This window comes from Neofelis nebulosa, chromosome X, assembly GCF_028018385.1.
Source record: "Neofelis nebulosa isolate mNeoNeb1 chromosome X, mNeoNeb1.pri, whole genome shotgun sequence".
NCBI classification, from domain to species: domain Eukaryota; kingdom Metazoa; phylum Chordata; class Mammalia; order Carnivora; family Felidae; genus Neofelis; species Neofelis nebulosa.
In genome coordinates this window covers 58,563,518-58,585,349 of record NC_080800.1, presented here as the reverse complement: position 1 = coordinate 58,585,349, position 21,832 = coordinate 58,563,518, and the positions used below count along the sequence as shown (strand labels likewise).

Here is a 21,832-nt window from a genome sequence, read left to right as displayed (position 1 = left end):
AGTCCCCACAAGCTGTCTCAGGACTTAATTCATCAGGACTTAATTTACAGATGATCAGTGATTTGATAAAGGAGAGCAAAAAAAGGACAAAGGAGGACAGGGAAAAGAGTAAGGAAGAATGAAGAAAAGAGATGTAAATTTAATTGTATGAAAGAGGGAGCAAGAAAGAAAAATAAAAACAACTTTCATACGCTGCTAGAGAAGCAATTTCATGGATCATCACCAAAACACAATCTCTATTTCTTGTTCCACAGAAGCTACAATACTCAAGATGATCACAGGTGATTGAATAAATCAATGAACAAACAGCATTGAAAGAACATATAAAAATCCTACTCCCTTTTTTCTTCTAAATTTATTTATTTACTTATTTATTTAATTTTTAAATTAAATGTTTATTTACTTGAGAGAGGGAGAGAGAGAGAGAGGGAGGGAGGGGGAGGAGCAGAGAGAGGAGGGACAGAGGATCCCAAGTGTGCTCTGTACTGAGAGCAGACAGCCTGATGTGAGGCTTGAACTCACGAACTGTGAGATCATGACCTGAGCTGAAGTCAGATGCTTAACTGACTGAGCCACCCTGGTGCCCCTTTTCTTCTAATTTTAGAAAAGACATGAGAGCAATTTCATAAAATCAGGAGCTTAACTTACCCTTTTTCTTGTTTTTAACTGGACCTGTTAAAAAAAGAAAATGGAAAATTAAGTCACTGGACATTAACAGAGAGTGTTTATTCTCCAAGACAGTCACAGGAGAAACTCCCATGACATTGTAGAGTTGGAGGGAGCTGCACACCAAGGGTCAGGTTATTGGCAAGGTATCTCCCAACTATCAGACCTCCCCAGTCTGTGTTTTTTGACTACTGTAACAAGAAAGTTATAAGAAAGATTCTTCCTTAGAAAAATCTTTCAGGCTCAGTCTTTGCAGCGAGGGAATGGGTACTTCTTCATGGGGATGAAATGCCCATAAACACAGAACTCAACAACCATTCCTGAGATTGAAGACTCGTGCATTCAGATGAAGAACTGATATGAAATCTCATGCATTGAAGCTAAATGGAAAAAAGGGTCATTTTCATGGAAGGAGCAGAAGCAGCAGCAGTTTACTTTTTAGTCACTTACTGTGATTTAAATTGTTAGTTATTAAAACAGTGTGACCATAATACATTCATGTGGGGACCACATGCACTCCCACTGTAATTTACTATAAGTTAACAGACACTTTTAAAGAAGTGTCAACAGTTTCACTGAAAATGAGATCACAGGCATTTTCTTGGAAATTACTTCTAAAGAAAACAATTCTCATCAATTGAGGACACTCAGGAAACCCAAGGCTTTTCTTATATGGTTAGGTAATGACCACTCCCCAGACACAATTTAGGTATCTCCCAGACATGTTTTTCCCTCCTGGGGACCCAATTCTCTTCATTCTGTAGGTGGATTTGATTTTCTTCAGATACAGGTGTTTAAAATCTGTTCCAAACTCCCATGAAGACACTATTGGACAATATTAAACCACTGTCAGTGCCTTCAGGAGCTTACAAAAAAGAACACCAAGCATTTGCATATTGTTTTATAGTCTATAAAACCAGTTTTCATGTATCATCTCATTTTATCCTTGCAACAAGCCTAGAATGATCTTTATAAGAGCAGGCTCTAACAGAGGCAGGCTCAATCTGAAGTCAACCTGGAGGGCCACCAGTGTGGCCATGAAACCTTATATAGGTCCCTTGAAACCAATGTCTGTGTAGACTCCCCTTGCAAAATAATTTTATTTTCATAATTTTCCTGCTAAATTTCATGTGTAACAGTAGGAATTATTATGTGCAGGGGGTGTTTTAGGTTGGGTTTAGCAACCTGCACACTTAAGGTCATAACTCTTCATTCTTTTTCCTCCTCCCAGTCCTTTGTATTCTTTCTCTGGGGCTTATCCTTTATGTTTCTAATGGCATTGACAGCTCTTGACAATGTGCAGGGAGGTTCTGGCAAGGAAGTATGGCTACACAAATACTGCCGACTAAGAGGCAGCACTCAACATGAGAAGGGCCATGTCCTTGACCAAAAAAGCTATTTGAGGAACACTTTACACAGAAAAGCCCAGTCCCATCAGCCAGCTACCAGCCAGCTGGTCAGCTACCTCAGCCTGGCAGAATGGTGATATGGTAGCCATTGCAACAACACTGCACTCATAGACAAGTTGTGCTAGCCCTGGACAAGTTTCTGACCATTTTAGCTGGCTAGAGGTAGCACTGTTACATCATACTTCAAAGCAGGTTTTGAGGAAATCAGACCATCACCAAGCAACCAGCCCTCACCAAGCATGACTATGGAAGGCAGCACAGTAAATAATGAAACACAACTCTATCCTGAAAGAACTTACAATTGGATACGAAAATACTAAAGAGGGGAGACCTAAGGGAATATACTGGCTAGTTGAAAAAAAAAGCTTCCTGGAGAAAGTCTGAACTAAATCAACAACAGAAAAGAGGGAAAGGGAAGTTTAAAAAAATGTTTTAACTTCTATTGTGTTTATATTATAGATATATAAATGCATACATATGTACATAAAAAGGAAGAGAAAAAAGAAAAAATATTTTTTAAACACAACTATTTTTATTCCATTCTTTTCTTTTTTTCAGTGATTCTTATTTTTAACTGAAGTATAGTTGACACAATGTTACATTAGTTTCAGGTGTATGACATAGTGATTGGACAACTCTATAAGTTATGTTCACCACAAGTGTAGCTACCATCTGTCACCATACATCTCTATTAAGATATTATTGACTATACTCCCTATGCTGTATCTTTTTATTTTTTAAATTTTTAATGTTTATTTTTGAGAGAGAGAAAGAGAGTGCGACAGGGGAGGGTCTGAGAGTGAGGGAGACACAGAATCCGAAGCAGGCTGCAGGCTCCGAGCCTTCAGCACAGGGCCTGATTCCCTATGCTGTATCTTTTACCCCTGTGACTTATTCATTCCATAACTGGAAGCCTGTATCTTCCACTCCCCTTCAAGCATTGCCCATCGCCCTACCTCTCTTGCCTCTGGCAACTCTCACCTTGTTTTCTGTATTTATAGCTCTGATTCTGCTCTTTGGTTATTTATTAATTAGTTTTACTTTTTAGATTCCACATGTAAGTGAAATCTATGGTATTTATCTTTCCTTGTCTGACTTATTTCACTTAGCATCATTATACCTTCTAGGACCATCAATGTCACAATTTGCAGGATCACACTCTTCTGTGGCTGAGTAATATTATTTCTTATTGTTTTGATTCTAGTGATTCTGACAAGTGGTATCTTCTTGTGTTTTTGATTTATATTTCCTTAGTGATTAGTGATGTTATGCATCTTTTCATGTGTCTCTTGGCTATCTGTATGTCTTCTATGGAAAAATGTCTATTCAGGTCACCTGCCCATTTTAAATTATATTTTTTGGGGGTTGAATTGTAAAAGTCCTTTTTTTACGTTTTTACTTTAGTTTCAGTTAGTAAAATACAGTGTTATATTAGTTTCAGGTATACAATATAGTGATTCAATAATTCCATACATCACCTGAAGCTCATCATGACAACTGCACTCCCTAATCCCCATCACTTATTTAACCCATCCGCTCACCCCCTACCCTTGGGTAACCATCAGTTTGTTGACAATAGTTAAGAGTTTGTTTCTTGGAAACAACAGGTTTTGGCCAGGATGTGTAGAAAGGGAAACCCTCTTGCACTGTTGGTGGGAATGTAAACTGGTGCAGCCACTCTGGAAAACAGTATGGAGGCTCCTCAAAGTTAAAAATAGAACTACCCTATGATCCAGATATTGCACTACTAGGTATTTACCCAAAGGGTACACAACTATATATTTGAAGAGATATACACACTCTGAGGTTTATATCAGCATTATCAACAATAGCCAAACTATGGAAAGAGCGCGACTATCCATCAAGTGATAAATGGCTAAAGAAGATGGGGTATGTGTGTGTGTGTGTATATGATGGAATATATATATATATATATATATATATATATATATATATATGATGGAATATTACTCAGCCATCAAAAAGAATGAAACCTTGCCATTCTATATGTGTGTGTGTGTATATATATGATGGAATATATATATATATATATATATATATATATATATATGATGGAATATATATATATGATGGAATATATATATATATGATGGAATATATATATATATATGATGGAATATATATATATATATATATATATGATGGAATATTACTCAGCCATCACAAAGAATGAAACCTTGCCATTGGCAATAACATGGATGGACCTAGACAATGCTAAGCAAAGTAAGTCAGGCAGAGAAAGAAAAATACCATATGATTTCACTCATATGTGGAATTTAAGAAGCAAATAGATGAACATAGGGGAGAGGGAAACAAAAAAGAAAAATGAGAGAGGGAAACAAACAAGGAGAGATTCTTAAAGATAGAGAACAAACTGAGGGTTGACGGAGGGAGGTGGGTAGAGGATGGGCTAAATGGGTGATGGGCATTAAGGATGACAATTGCTGGGATGAGCACTGGGTGCTGTATGCAAGTGATGAATCACTGAATTCTACTCCCGAAACCACTGTATGTTAACTAGAATTTAAATACAAAGCTAAAAAGGAAAAAAAAGTTTATTTCTTAGTTTGTCTTTCTTTCTTTTACCCCTTTGCTCATTTGTTTTGTTTTGTATCTCATCATGGTCTTGATTTGCATTTCTCTGATGATGAGCGATGTTGAGCATCTTTTTATGTGTCTGTTAGCCATCTGGATGTCTTCTTTGGAAAAATGTCTATTCATATTTTCTGCCCATTTCTTAACTGTATTATTTGTTTTTTGGGTGGGGAGTTTGATAAGTTCTTTACACATTTTGGATACTAACCCTTTATTAGATAAGTTCTTTATATATTTTGGATACTAACCCTTTATTAGGTATATCATTTGTACATATCTTCTCCCATTCTGTAGACTGCCTTTTAGTTTTGTTAGTTGTTTCCTTTGCTGTGCAGCTTTTTATCTTGATGAAGTCCCAGTACTTAATTTTTGCTTTTGTTTCTCTTGCCTCTGGCAACATGTCTAGTAAGAAGTTGCTATGGCTGAGGTAAAAGAGATTGCTGCCTATGTTCTCCTTTAGGATTTTGATGGTTTCCTGTCTCACATGTAGGTCTTTAAGCTATTTTGAATTTATTTTTGTGTATGGTGTAAGAAAGTGGTCCAGTTTCATTCTTTTGCATGTTGCTGTCCAGTTTTCCCAACACCATTTGTTAAAGCAACTTTTTTCCATTAGATATTCTTTCCTGCTTTGGCGAAGATTAGTTGACCATACAGTTGTGGGTCCATTTCTGGGTTGTCTATTCTGTTCTGTTGATTTTTGTGTCTATTTTTGTGCCAATACCATACTGTTTTGATTATTATAGATTTGTGATATAACTTGAAGTCCTAATTGTGATACCTCCTGCTTTGCTTGTCTTCTTCAAGATTGCTTTGGCTATTCAAGGTTTTTTTGTGGTTCCATACAAATTTTGGGATTGTTTGTTCTATTTCAGTGAAAAATGCTATTGATAATTTGATAGGGATTGCATTAAATGTGTAGACTGCTTTCGGTAGTATAGACATTTTGAGAATATTTGCTCTTGGGGCACCTGGATGCCTGAGTTGGTTAAGTGTCTTACTTTGGCTCAGGTCAAGAGCTCACAGTTTGTGAGTTTGAGCTCTGTGTTGGGTTCTCTGCTGTCAGTGTGGAACCTGCTTCGGATGCTCTGTCTTCCTCTCTCTCTGCTCCCATCCCACACTCTCTCTCAAAAATAAACATTTAAAAAGTTAAAAAAGTAATATTTGTTCTTCTAATCCACAAGCAGGACTGTATTTCCATTTCTTTGTGTCATCTTATATTTCTTTTATCAGTGTTGTACACTTTTCTGAGTACAGATCTCTTATCTCTTTGGATAGGTTTATTCTGAGGTATCTTATTATTTTTGGTGCACTTGTAAATGGTATTGTTTTTTGAATTTCTCTTGCTGATGCTTCATTATTGCTTTATAGAAATGCAACAGTTTTATGTATGTTGATTTTGTATCTTGTGAATTACTGAATTTATCTACCAGCTTTAGCAGTTTTTTAGTGGAATCTTTCAGGTTTTCTACATAGAGTATCATGTCATCTGCAAACAGTGAAAGTTTTACTTCTTCCTTGCTGATTTGGATGGCTTTTATTTCTTTTTGTTGTCTGATTGCTGGGGCTAGGATTTCCAGTACTATGTTGAATGAAAGTGGTGAGAGTGAACATCCTTGTTCCCGACCATAGAGGAAAAGCACTGCTTTTCTCCATTAAGGATGCTATTACCTGTGGGTTTTTCATATATGGCTTTCATTATGTTGAGGTATATTCCCTGTAACCCTACTTTCTTTAAGGGTTTTTATCATGAATGGATGTATTTGTCAAATGCTTTTTCTGCATCTATTAAAATGATCATATGGTTTTTCTCCTTTCTTTTATTAATGTGATGTATCACGTTGATTGATTTATCAGTATTGAATCACCTTTGCAAGCCAGGAAAAAAATCCCACTTGATAGTGGAGAATTATTTATTTATTTATTTATTTTTAAAATTTTTTTCCCCAACGTTTTTTATTTATTTTTGGGACAGAGAGAGACAGAGCATGAACGGGGGAGGGGCAGAGAGAGAGGGAGACACAGAATTGGAAACAGGCTCCAGGCTCTGAGCCATCGGCCCAGAGCCTGATGCGGGGCTCGAACTCACGGACCGCAAGATCGTGACCTGGCTGAAGTCGGACGCTTAACCGACTGCGCCACCCAGGCGCCCCGAGAATTATTTTTTTAATGTATTGTTGGATTTGGTTTGCTAGTACTTTACTGAGGATTTTTGCATCTATGTTCATTGGGGATATTGGCCTGTAGTTGTCTTTTTATTGTAGTGTTTTTATCTGGTTTTGGTATCAGATAATGCTTGCCTCATACAATGAATTTGGAAGTTTTCCTTCCATTTCTAGTTTTTGGAATAGTTTAGGAGTAATAGCTATTAACTCTTCTTTGAATGTTTGGTAGAATTCACCTGTGAAGCCATCTCGTCCTGGACTTTTGTTTATTGGGAGTTCTTTGATTACTAATTCAATTTCTCTGCTGGTTGTTGGTATGTTCAAATTTTCTATTTCTTCATGTGTCAGTTTTGGTAATTTATTTGTTTCTAGGAATTTATCCTTTTCTTCTAGGTTGCCCAGATTGTTGGTATACAGTTTTTCAAATATTCTCTTATAATTGTTTGTATTTCTGTGTGTTGGTTGTTATTTCTCCTCTCTCACTTGTAATTTTATTTATTCAGCTAGAAGTTTATCAATTACATTGATCTTTACAAAAAAAATAGCCCCTGGTTTCATTGATCTTTTGAACTGTTATTTTTCTTCATTTCCATTTTATTTATTTCTGCTATAATCTTTATTTTTATTATTTTCCTTCTGTTGGTTTTAGTTCTTTCTCTAGCACTTTTAGTTATATATTTATGTTGTTTTTTGAGCTTTATCTTCCTTTTTAATGTTGGCATGTATTGCTATCAATGTGCCTCTTAGAACTGCTTTTGCCTCATCCCAAAGGTTTTGAATCATTGTGTCTTCATTTAAATTTGCTTACATGTACTTAAAAATTGTTTAAAAAAATTTAATGTTTATTCTTGAGAAACACACAGAGTGCAAGTGGGGAGGGGCAGAGAGAGAGAGAGAGAGACAGAGAAAGAGAGGCACAGAATCCAAAGCAGGCTCCAGGTCTGAGTTGTCAGCACAGAGCCCAACTCGGGGCTTGAATTCACCAACCACGAGATCATGACCTGAGCCGAAGTTGGACACTTAACTGACTGAGCCACCAGGCAGCCCTAAAATATTTTTTTAATGTTTGTTTATTTTTGAGAGAGAGACAGAGGATGAGTGGGGGAGGGGCAGAGAGAGATGGAGACACAGAATCTGAAGCAGGTTCCAGGCTCCGAGCTGTCACCACAGAGCCCAACGTGGGGCTCGAACTCACAGACTGTGAGATCATGACCTGTGGTGAAGCTTAACTGACTGAGCCACCCAGGCACCCCTTACATGCACTTTTTTATTTCTTCTTTTATTTCTTGGCTGATTCATTCATTGTTTAGTAGCATGTTTTTTTATCTCCATGTACTTGTGGTCTTTCCAGATTTTTTTCTTGTGGTTGACTTCTAGTTTCTTAGCATTGTGGTCAGAAAAGATGCATGGTATGAATTCTATCTTTTTAAATTTGTTGAGGTTTCTGTTGTAGACTAATATATGATCTATTTTAGAGAATGTTCCATGTGCAGCTGAAAAGAATGTGTATTCTGCTGTTTTAGGATGGAATGTTCTGAATACATCTTATATCCATCTGTTACAGTGTATCTTTCAAAGCCATTGTTTCCTTGTTTATTTTCTGCTTAGATGATCTGTCCAGTGATGTATGTGGGGTGTTAAAGTGCCCTATTAATATTGTATTATTATCGGTTAGTTACTTTGTATTTGTTATTAACTGTTTCACGTATTTGGGTGCTTTCTTGATGGGTGCATAAATATTTACAATTGTTATAGCTTCTTGTTGGATTGCCCATTTATTGTTATATAGTGTTCTTCTTTATCTATTGTTACAGTCTTTGTTTTAAGGTCTATTTTGCCTGATATAAGTATTGCTACCTTGGCTTTCATTTGACAATAATTTGGATGATAAATATTTCTCCATCTACTCACTTCCACTCTGAAGCTGTCTTTAGGCCTAAAATGGGACTCCTAGGGGTGCCTGGGTGACTTAGTCTGACTTGGCTCAGGTCATGATCTCACAGCTCATGAGTTCAATCCCCACACTGGGCTCTGTGCTGACAGCTCAGAGTCTGGAGCCTGCTTCAGATTCTGTGTCTCCATCTCTCTCTGCCCTTCCCCCACTCTTTCTTTTTTTCTCTCAAAAATAAACATTAAAAAATTTACAAATAAAATAAGTCTCCTGTAATCAGCATATAGATGGGTCATGTTTTTTTCTTTTACCCATTCTGTCACTCTATGTCTTTTTATTTGAGCATTTAGTCCATTTCCAGTCAAAGTAATTATTAATAGATAAATATTTATTGCCATTTTATTACTAGTTTGTGGTTGTTTCTGAAAATTTTCTGTGATACTGTCTTGTCTTTCTCTCTTTCATTTTTGCTGAATTTCTGTGGTGATATATTTGGATTTCTTTCTCCTTATTGTTTGCATATTTATTAGTATTTTTGATATATGGTTACCATTTGGTTTGTATATAATCTTTTTTGCATATAGTAGTCTATATTAAGTTGATGGTTGTTTAAGGTTAAACCCATTCTCCACTCCTCTCATCCTCATGTTTTAGGTATATGGCATCATATTTTATATCCTTTTACTTTGTGAGTTTTTTGACTGATATCTATAGAAATATTTATTTTTACTGCTTTCGTGTTTCCTACCTTCATGCTGCCACTTTTGTTCTTTCCTTTTGACTCAAAGAGTCCCCTTTTATATTTCTTATAGGGCTGGTTCAGTGGTCATGAACTCCTTTAGTTTTTATTTGTCTAAGAAACTTTTTATCTCATCTTCTATTCTTAATATAGCCTTGCTGGATACAGTATTCTTGGTTTCAGATTTTTCCCATTCAGCACGTTGAATGTATCAGGACCCTCCCTTCTGGCTTGGGATGTTTCTGCTGAAAAATCAGCTGGTAGCTTTGTGGGGTTTCTTTTTTTATGTAACTGCTTTCTTTTTTTTCTTGCAGCTTTAAAAGTTTTTTCTTTGTCAGTATATTTTACCATTTAAATTTTTAAAATTTGTTTATTTATTGTTGAGCAATAGAAACAGAGTGTGAGCGGGGGATGGGCAGAGAGAGAGGAAGACACAGAATGCGAAGAGGATCCAGGCTCTGAACTGTCAGCACAGAGCCTGATGCAGGGCTCGAACTTACAAGCTGTGAGATCATGACCTGAGCCAAAGTCGGATGCTCAACCAACTGAGCCTCCCAGGTGCCCCTACCATTTTGATTATAATATGTCTTGGGTGGATTTGGCTTTGTTGATTTTGTTTGGGGTTTTCTGTGCTTTCTGGGTCTGGATATATGTTTCTTTCCCCAGATTAGGGAAGGGAAGTTTTTAGCTATCATCTCTTCAAATAATTTTTCTTCCCTCTTTTTTCTCTCTTCTTCTTCTGGGATTCCTATAATGCCAATGTGATTACATTTGATGGATTCACTGAGTTCTCTAAGTCTATTCTCATTATTCATAATTCTTTTTTCTTTTTTTTCCAGCTTGATTATTTTCCATTACTCCATCTCCTAAGTCATTAGTTCATTCCTCTGCTTCTTCTAGCCTGCTGTTCATTCCATCAAATGTGTTTCTCATTTTGTTTATTGAGCCTTTTATCTCTGGTATGTTATTGTTTATCTCTGTGTCAAGGGTCTCACTGATGTTGTCCACTCTTTTCTCTAGTCCAGTATCTTTATGATAATTACTTTAAATTCTCTATCAGGTATGTTACTCATATCTGTTTCATTTAGATCTCTGTTCGTGGCCATTTTCTGTTCTTTCATCTGGGACAGATTCCTCTGTCTTCTCATTTTGTCTAAGTCTCTGTGCCTGCTTCTGTATGTTAGAAAAGTCAGCTACTTTTCCTGTTGTTGAGAGTAATGGCCTTATTTAGAAGAGGAATTATAGTGCCCTGCAGTGTGTCCTTTGTTCCCCAGGTCCTGGCACTACAGGGAATGTCTCAAATGTGTGCTGTGTGTACTCAGCTATTGTGTCCTGGCTGCTTTATCCTTCTGGCCAGTCATCTGCAGAGGATGCCTTTGCCTGTTATAGGTGGTGTTTGCTTCCTGGCCTGAATATGGTGTGTTTTAACCAGGTGTGCTTGGTGTACTTGTGAAATGAGACCTGTCACTACTGCTGCTGGAAACAAGGTCCTGCAAAACTTTTGGGTCAGGAGACATGGCATGGGCATGGGTTTAGGCTGGTCTTCTGGAGGAGGGGGCCATCTGTGCTGGGGCTAAGGCAAGTATGGCTAGGAAGGGTGGTTCCAACAGAGCATGAAGTATGGGGCCTGGTATAAGCAATGTAGGTAGCCAGTGTTGGCACTGTACTGGTTCCTACAGGTGGCTCTGTGTTTATTCTGAGGAGTGGTGGGGGTGGGGGAATGATGCCTATCAGTTCCTATGTTCCTGGAAGAGTGTCTCCATTAATACTGCCTCGCTGAGACAAGCTCTGAGATGAGCAAATAACCTCCCCACTATGTGCCTTAGGCCTTCTTCAGATTGCTGTTTACATACTATATGTTTTCACGCTGTTTGCTCTGCTGTCTCTCCAAGAGCAGCTCCAATGCCTCCAGACTCTTCCCTAGCAAGACCACTGACCTTAAGAATTCCAGGCTTTAATCCCCACTGGTTGCAATAACTCACAAAATTCACCCCCCTTCATTTTCCAAGCCAATTGCTATGGGGAATTCATTTTCTTCATGCATTCCCCTGTATGTTAGTCTGTCTCTCACCCTTCTTCACAATTGTGGCTCCCTCCCTGATGCAGTGGCCATGATCTGTTTCTCTCCCAAACCATGTCTCTGTACTTCCTACCTTCTTCGATGTGGCCACTTTTCTATCTTTAGCTATGGAGTTTGTTCTGCTAGTCTTAAGATCAATTTCTGGGGTATTTATGATAATTTGATAGTTATCTAATTGTATTCATGGGATGAAGTGAGCCTAGGGCCATCCTACTCTGCCACCATTTTCCTGAATTCTAAGTTGTAGAAGTCCTTTATATATTTTGGATATTAACTCCTTACCAGGTATATAATTTACAAATACCTTCATTAGGTTACCTTTTTGTTTTGTTTTTTATTTTCTTTGCTATGCAAAAGTTTTTTATTTTTATTAATTTTTTAATGTTTATTTATTTTTTGAGAAACAGAGAGACAGAGCACAAGGAGGGGAAAGGCGGAGAGAGAGAGAGAGACAGAGACAGAATCTGAAGCAGGCTCCAGGCTCTGAGCTGTCAGAATAGGGCCCAACACAGGGCCTGAACTCACAAACTGTGAGATCATGGCCTGAGCTGAAGTTGGACACTTAACCCACTGAGCCACCCAGGCACCCCCAGAAGTTTTTTATTTTCATGTAGTTCCAATCGTTTACTTTTGCTTTTGTTTCCCTTGCCTGAGGAGACCTAGCCATAAATGTATTGCTACGGCTTATGTCCAAAAGAGTACTGTCTACACTGTCCTTTAGGAGCCTTATGGTTTCAAGCCTCACATTTAGGTCTGTAATCTATTTTGAGTTCATTTTTGTGTGTGGTTAATAAAGAGGTCCAGGGGCACCTGGGTGGTTCAGTCAGTTGGGCGTCCGACTATGGCTCAGGTCATGATCTCGTGGTTCGTGCGTTCGAGCCCTGTATTGAGCTCTGTGATGATAGCTCAGAGCCTGGAGCCTGCTTTGGATTCTGTGTCTCCCTCTGTCTCTGCTCCTCCCCTGCTTGTACTGTCTCTGTCTCTCAAAGGTAAATAAAGATTATAAAAAGAAAGAGGTCCAGCTTTATTCTCCTGCATTTAGCGGTCTAGTTTTCCCAACATCATTTATTGAAAAGATTGTCTTTTCTCCATTCTATACTCTTGCTTTATTCATGTAGCATGGGTTTATTTCTGGACTCTCTATCCTGTTCCATTGATCTATGTATCCATTTTTGTGTTGGAACCATACTGTTTTGATTACTGTAGCTTTGCAATATATTTTGAAATCTGGAATTGTGATACCTCCAGTTTTGTTCTTCATTCTCAAGATTGCTTTGGCTGTTCAAGGTCTTTTGTGGTTCTATAAAAATTTTAGGATTTTTTCTCCTAGTTCTGTGAAAAGTGCTACTGGTATTTTGATAGGGATTGCATTAAACTTGTAGATTGCTTTGGGTAGTATTGACATTTTAATTATATTAATTCTTCCAATTGATGAGTATGGTACATATTTCCATTTGTGTCATCTCCAATTTCCTTCATCAATGTCTTATAGTTTTCAGAGTGTAGGCCTTTTACTTTTTTGATTAAATTTATTCCTAATTTTTCTTTTTGATATAATTGTAAAGGGAATTGTTTTCTTAATGTCTCTTTGTACTATTTCATTATTAGTGTATAGAAACACAACAGATTTCTGTATATTAGTTTTGTATCCTGCAACTTTATGAATTAATTTATTAGTTCTAATAGTTTCTTGTGGAGTCTTTAGGGTTTTCTATGTATAGTATCCTATCATCTACATATAGTGTCAATTTAACTTCTTCCTTACCAATTTTGATGTCTTTTATTTTTTTCTTGTCTGATTTCTGTACTATATTGAATAAAACTGGTGAGAGCAGACATTCTTGTCTTTTCCTTAACTTAGAGGAAAAGCTTTCTGCTTTTAACCACTGGGTATGATGTTAGGTGTGGGTTTTTAAATATATGGCCTTTATTATGTTTAACTATGTTCCCTCTAAATCCACTTTGTTGTGAGTTATTAACCATAAATGGATGCTGTATTTTGTCAAATGCGTTTACATGTACTGATGATCATATGGTTTGTATTCTTCTTGTTAATGTGACTTATCACATTAATTGATTTGCAAATATTGAATCACTTTGCATCCTGGGAATAAATCCCACTTGATTGTGGTCAATGATTTTTTAAATGTACTATTGAATTTGGTTTGCTAATATTTTGTTGAGGATTTTTACATCTGTGTTCATCAGAGATATTGATATGAATGTTTTTTTTTGTAATGTGGTTTTGGTATCAGGGTAATGGTGACCTTGCAGAATGAATTTTGGTTTTCCTTCGTTGTCTATTTTTTTAATAGTTTGAGAAGAATAGGGTATTAATTCTTTTTAAAATGTTTTGCAGAATTCACCTGTGAATGAATCCATCTAGTCCTGTACTTTTGTTTGCTAGGAAGTTTACTTTATATTTTTAGAGAGAGTGAGAGAGAGAGTAAGAATGAGCAGGGGAGGGGGCAGAGGGAGAGAAAATCCCAAGCAGGCTCCATGCCCAGTGTGGAGCCAGACACAGGGCTTGATGCCACAACCATGAGATCATGACCTAAGCCAAAATCAAGAGTCAGTTGCTCAACTAACTGAGCCACCCAGACGTGCCTGTTAGGAGTTATTTTGTTTTTTTAATGTAAAAAAAATTTTTATTACATTTGTTTTTGAGAGAGTGAGACAGAGCGTGAGCAGAGGAGGGGCAGAGAAAGAAGGAGACACAGAATCTGAAGCAGGCTCCAGGGTCTGAGCAAGCATTCAGCACAGAGCCTGATGTGGGGCGTGAACCCACAAACCGTCAGATCATGACCTGAGCTGAAGTTGGACACTTAACTAACTGAGCCACCCAGGCACCCCTTTTTTAAAAAAAACAAATTGATTCACTTTCATTACTAGTAATTGGTCTGTTCAAATTTTCTATTTTTTCCTATTTGGTTTAGGAAGATTGTATGTTTTAAGAATTTATCCATTTCCCATAGGTTGTCCAAATTTTTGGCGTATAACTTCATACTACTGTCTTATAATTCTTTCTTTCTTTTTTAAGACAGAAAGAGAGTATGAGTGGGGGAGAGGGGCAGAGGAAGAAAGCGAATCCTAAACAGACCCCACACTCATTGTGGAGCTGGATGTGGGGGCTCAATCCCATGACCCTGGGATCATGACCTGAGCTGAAATCAAGAGTTGAACTCTCAACAGGCACCCTGTCTTATAATTCTATTTTTGTAGTGTCAGTTGTTACTTCTCCATCATTTTTGGTTTTATTTACTAGGGTCCTCTTTTTTCTTGATGACTCTAACTAAAGGTTTATCAATTTTGTTTATCTTTTCAAAGAACCAGCTCTTGATTCACTGATCTTTCCTATTGTTTTTAAGTCTCTATTTCACTTATTCTGCTCTAATATTTATTGTTTCATTTCTGCTGCTAGCTTTGGACTTTGTTCTTTTTCTAGCTACTTTAGGTGTAAGGTTAGATTGTTTATTTGACATTGTTCTTGTTTCTTGAGGTAGGCCTGTATTGTAAAGTTCTCTCTTAGAACTCCTTTTGCTACCTCCCAAAGAATCTAGATTGTTGTGTTTTCATTTTTGTTGGCCTCTAGCTCTTTTTTGATTTCCTCTTTGATTTCTTCATTGACCCATTTGTTGATTAGTAGCATGTTGTTTAGCCTTCATGTGTTTGTGTTTTTTCCAATTTTTTTCTTCTAATTGACTTCTAATTTTATACTATTGTTGTTGGAAAAGATACTTGATGTGATTTCAATCTCTGAAATTTATTGAGATCCATTTTGTGAGATAACATGATTTATTCTAGAGAAAGTTCCATGTGTACTTGAGAAGAAGAATTTGTGTTCTTCTGTTTGGGATGGAATGTTCTGTATATATCTGTTACATCCATCAGGTCTAATGTGTCATTCAAAGCCACTATTTCCTTGTTGATTTCCTGTCTGGGTGATCTATCCATTGATGTAAGTGGGGTGTTAAAGTCCCCTACTATTATTGTATTGGTGTCAATTTCTCCCTATATGTCTGTTAACATCTGCTTTATGTTATTTTAGGTGCTCCTATGTTGGGTGAATAGATATTTACAATTGTTATAACTTCTTGTTGGATTGATCCCTTTATCCTTAGGTAGTGACTTTGTTTCTTACTACAGTTTTTGTTTTTTTTTTTAATGTTTATTTTTGACAGAAAGAGAAAGAGCATGAGCGGGGGAGGGGCAGAGAGACAGGGAGACACAGAAGCCGAAGCAGGCTCCAGGCTCTGAGCTGTCAGCACAGAGCCCAACGCGGGGCTCAAACTCACAGACCGTGAGATCATGACCTGAGCCGAAGTTGGACGCTCAACTGACTGAGCCACCCAGGCGCCCCTACAGTCTTTGTTTTAAAGTCTATTTTGTCTGATATAAGCATTGTTACCCTGTTTTTGTTTGTTTGTTTGTTTGTTTGTTTTTGCTTCCCTTTGCATGGTATTTTTTCTCCATCCATTCACTTCCAATCTGTATGTGTTTTTAGATCTGAAGTGAGTCTCTTGTGGGCAGCATATACTTGGGTCTTGTGTGAAAAACAGCTTATTAAACTACCCACAGATAACTACAGATAACCACAGATAACATTTTAATGGATATCTAGAAATTTTTTAGGCATATGTATGGGTATTTTTATAAAATGGGATCAAATAAAAATGTTGTTTATATATATATATATATATAAAACATGTATATAACTATATATATATAACTATATATAGTTATTTCTATGTCAATAACTATATTTCTACATTACCATTTTTAATACAGATTCACCAGCATTATAAAAATAACTCTTTAGATTTTTATGGTTATTTTATGATTTTATTTTTTATGTTTAAATCTTTAATTTGGTATAGATTTTAGTATACAGTGAGATAAGGAGCTAATTAAAATTTTTATTTTTATTTTCCAAAATGACCACGAGGTAAAGAGTGCTGAGAGCAACAAGGGCTCAAAGCCAGTTGTTTCTTCTACTTCAATTTGTGTCACAGAAGGGCTATCATAGAGCTTCTACTCAGTAGATATTTGGCATATCCCTTGGAAAAAAATAAGGATGAAAAAGTATAGGCAAGATTGTCATTAGACTATATTACATTTCTCACAAATACTAGTGAGCACATCATCTCAGCAGTATAGGATTTCATTCTTGTTCTAATATAGCTCACCACAGCTAGTAAATGATTCTTATGAGTTTTAACATGGACCTCTAACCTCTGGCCCTATACCCACCATACCCATTTCTTTCATTTGAGACCACTGCAGTTTTCCAGCTTCTAGAGAGAAAATGCCAGGGAGCTAGATGTTAGATATGAGCATCCTGACCCAGAACATAAGCAGCAACTTGAGTTCTATAACCTTTTAGATACATTGATTTATTTTCCTTATGTACTTCAGAACTTTTTTACATATCTACTCAGAGCACTAAGACTGTCACATGTCTGTTTATATGGTAACTGCCAATATTTCTATATAACTCCAATTCCCTCTATTTGTAACCATACTTTCTGCAGGCAAAACCCACAAATGCATCAGAGTGGGACAGACAGGTGTCCAGTCTAAGACTGCTTTGATAGGAGAATTGAGATGTGACAGGTTTTGATCAATGTGGACATGGAATTTGCTATCTGACATTAAGAAAAGGGGGTCTTGTAACAGCATCATGGCCATGGAGGCCAGCAGCAGTCCTAGCCAGATTCTGGTCCTGACTGAAGATAGAGTAGATGACTCTTCTTCTGATTCTTCATCTTCTAAGTTAGGGAACAGTTTGTATACTTTGTCTTTATTCAAGGCCTAGGGTTTTGATGAAGATAAATAATGTGATAACCAAAGCTAACATTTATTGAATATATATGAACCATGCAATAGTTGCTTTACATATCTTATTTAGGTCTTATGATAATCCAGAAAAGTAGGCATTATTATGCTTATTTTATAGATAAAGAGATGTCTTAAATAAATTGCACAAGGTCACACAAATTGCAGGTATTTTAAGATAAGCTGGAACTTCAGAATGATTCACGTTATTCTAGATGTGTTTTGAAACTTAAAAATAAATATATATTTCCTGTTTCTAGTTTGACATGTCAACAGCTTGAAAGTCATCACTCCCATACTCACAACAAGAAAAGAGCCGAACAAACTTAAAATCAACTCTTAGATCCATCAGAGAATTGAGGTTACAAGGCAAACTGCTGTTCTGATGGATACAGAAAATCACAGTTTATGAGGAGGAGAAGCCTGGAGCTGGAGCCAGTATCAGTAAGAACACTTTAAAACTGTAACTGACAGATTTCTGCAGGCTCAGTGTGAACTAGCTTAAAAGCTAAAAACCTCAAGGGAGTCCAGTCTTAGGTGGGCCCACACACTTTCATGAGTTTTGCCTTCAAGAGACTTACCAGGATCTCACTGTGAAGATTGGAGAAAAATTTCCTTGTGTTTATGGCAAGGGGAGAGGAAAAGTAGCCATTTTGAAATGTTTGCAGATTTCTCTATTCTCCTTAACAAGGACTGCTCTCAAGGAAAACTATTTTATTAGATCCTAACTCACTGGGTTTTATCAGAGCCTAACTGACCTAGGGAATAGGAAATACTCAGATCAGGCACACTAAAAGATTGGGACATAAAACAGGACCATAGAATGCTTCCCCTTCACTTACATTTTACCACCACATGAACAGGGCTCTTGTATAATAACAGTGGATTATAGCTAAAACTCCCTGCAAGTTTCAGACCCTACTTAAGGAGTTTCTAGGGACACCCAAAGACAACAAGAGGAGACTAAAAAAATAAAAGAGGGAATTTTAGCCTCTGACACCACGGCTACAGCAGATAGTAAACACAGCCTAATTCCTAGTTAGATTAACGTAAAATCCTACATACAGGCCTATGTACCTCAGTTACTTTTAACTAGTACATTATGTCTGGCTTTCACCCAAATTTAAAAGAAGGTAAAAAATATAGTCTGAAGAGACAAACTCAGCATCAGAATAAGACTCAGATATGGCACAGATTTTGGAATTATTAAACCTGGAATTTAACTATGATTAATATGCTAAGGGTGTTAATGAAAAACTGGACAACATGCAATAACAAATGAATATTGTAAGCAGAGAAATGAAAACTGTAAGAAAGAATAAAACGGAAATGCTAACCCCCATAAATATAGTCAACTGATCTTTGACAAGGCACAAACATAATGCAGTAGGAGGACAAAGATAGTGTTTTCAATAAATGGTGCTAGAACAACTGGACATTGACATACAAAAAAGTGAATATCGACACAGACCTTACACTATTCACCAAAACTAACTCAAAATGGATCACAGACCTAAACTTAAAATGCAAAACTATTCAACTCTTAGAAGATAATATAAGACAAAATCTAGATGACCTTGTGTATTATGATGATGTTTTAGATACAGGACCAAAGGCATAATCCATAAAAGAAACAATTGATAAGCTGGAATTTATTAATATAATAATAATTAAGAAAACTCTCTGCTCTCTGAAAGACAATGTCAAGAGAATGTCAAGAAGATAAGCCAAAGACTGGGAGAAAATATTTGCAGAAGAAACATCTGGTAAAAGACTGCTATCCAAAATATAAAAAGAGCTCTTAAATCTTCACGATAAGAAAACAAACACAGTTTAAAAAAATGGGCCAAAGACCTTACAAGACATCTCACTAAAGAAGATATACAGAGGCAAGCAAGCATATGAAAAGATACTTCACATCACATGTCATTAGGGAAATACAAATTAAAACAATGAGATAATAATACACACCTATTGGAACAGTCAAAATCTGGAAGGAACACTGACAATACCAAATGCAGCTGAAGATGTGGAGCAGCAAGAACTCTCATTAACTGCTGGTTGGAATGCAAAATGGTGCAGCCACTTTGGAAGACAGTTTGGTGGTTTCTTACGAAACTAAATATATTCTAACTATACAACATAGCAGCCGTGCACTTTGATATTTACCCCCCAAAAGGTGAAACCTTATGTTCACACCTAAAGTGGTACATGAGTGTTTATAGCAGCTTTATTCATGGTTGCCAACACTTGGAAACAACTCAGATGTCCATCAGTAGGTAAATAGATACAGTGTGGTATATCCAGACAATGGAATATTATTCAGCACTAAAAAGAAGTGAGCTATCAAGCCATGAAAATACATGGAAGACTCTTAAATGTATATTACTAATTGAAAAAAGCCTATCTGTTTACATACTATATGATTCCAACTATATGACATTCTAGAAAAGACAAAACTATGAAAATAGTAAAAGAATTGGGGGTAAGGGATAAATAGGTCAATCACAGGATTTTTGGGTCAGTATGATATTATAATGGTGGATACATGTCATTATATATTTTCCCAAACTCATAGATGGTACAACAGGAGTATAAAATATGAACTGGGTGATTATGATGTGTCAGTGTAGGTTTAACAATTGTAACAAATGTATTATTCTGGTGAGAGACTGTTGATAATGGAGGAAGGCTTTTCATGAGTGGGGACAAGTATATATGGGAAATTTCTCTACTTTCCCCCCCAATCTTGCTGTGAACATAATTGCTCTAAAAATGTAGATATAAATAAGAAGAAAGGGTTAATAAGAAACACTGAAACTAAGAGCTGGTTATTGGAAAAGATAAATGAAATTGACAAACCTTTAGCTAACTCACCAACAAAAAACCAGATAACAAATAAATAAAATCAGAAAATAAAGAGGAAATGTGGGATGCCTGGGTGGCTCAGTCAGTTGAGCATCTGACATTGGCACAGGTCATGACATTGTGGTTTGTGAGTTTGAGCCCCATGTAGGGCTCACTGTTGTCAGTGCAGAGCCCACTTCAGATCCTCTGTCCACCTCTCTCTGCCCCTTCTGCTCGTTGTTTCTCTCTCAAAAATAAACATTTAAAAAAGAAAGAGGAAATGTTACAGTTGATACCAAGGAAATACAAAGGATCATAAAAGATTAGGATATACCAAAAATTTGGACAACCTAGAATAAGTGGATAAATTCCTAAAAACATACAACCTCCAAGACTGAATCATGATGAAATAGAAAATCTGAACAGACCAATTACTAGTAAGAAGGTTGAATCCATAATAAAAAAAAAACTCCCAACAAACAAAAGTCCAGAACCAGACAGCTTCACTAGTGCATTCTACCAAACACTCAAAGAAAAATTAATATCAATCCTCAATCCTTGATGAACATACATGCGAAGATTTTCAACAAAATAATAGCAAGCCAAATTCAATAATACATTAAAAGGATCATACACCATTATCAAGAGGGATTTATTCCAGGAATGATGCGATGGTTTAACATCTGCATATCAGTCAATGTGATATACCACATTAACAATGAAGGATGAAGGGCACCTGGATAGCTCAGTCAGTTAAGTGTCCAACTCTTGATCTTGATTTTGGCTCAGGTCATGATCCCATGGTTTATGAGTTCAAGCCCTGCATCAGGATCTGTGCTGACAGTGCAGAGCCTGCTTGGAATTCTCTCTCTCCTTCTTTCTCTCTCCCTCCCCTGCTTGTGTGTTCTCTCTCTCTCTCTCAAAATAAATAAATAAACTTTAAAAAAACAATGAAGGATGAAAATAATAAGATTATCTCAATAGATGCAGAAAAAGCATTTGACAAAATTCAATATCCATTTATGATAAAAACTCTCAACAAAGTGAACATAGAGGGAATGCACCTCAACATAATAAAGGCCGTATATGACAAGCCCACCATTGAAAGCTTTTCTTCTAAGATCAGGAACAATGCAAAGATGCTCACTTTTATTCAACAGAGTATTGGAAGTCGTAACTACAGCAATTATACAAGAAAAAGAAATAGAAGGCATCTAAATTGGAAAGGAAGAAGTAAAACTGTCACTATTTGCAGTTGACATGATAGTATATATGACAACCCTAAGGACTATTAAAACAACTTTTAGAATAAACAAATTCAGTAAAGTTGCATGATACAAAATCAATACACAAAAATCTTGCATTTTATTCACTAATAATGAATTATCTGAAAGGGAAATTAAGAAAACAATCCCATTTACAGTTGCAACAAAAATAATAAAATACATAGGAATACATTTAACCAAGGAAGTGAAAGACCTGAATATTGAAAACTTAAAGACATAAATGAAAGAAATGGAAAACACAAGAAATATATGGAAAGATATACCACGTTCATGTATTGAAGAATTGATATTCTTTTTTTTT

General features: G+C 36.5%; 1 protein-coding gene across 5 annotated transcripts in view; it reads right to left on the bottom strand.

Moving 5' to 3' along the window:
- Positions 1 to 21,832, bottom strand: part of EDA (ectodysplasin A) — a 402,767-nt gene that overhangs the window by 20,757 nt on the left and 360,178 nt on the right. For all 5 annotated transcript variants that reach the window (XM_058714263.1, XM_058714260.1, XM_058714258.1 and 2 more), the window contains exon 3: positions 649 to 672. In XM_058714263.1, coding sequence (XP_058570246.1) covers positions 649 to 672 — 24 coding nt within the window. The remainder of the gene's footprint in view (positions 1 to 648; positions 673 to 21,832) is intronic.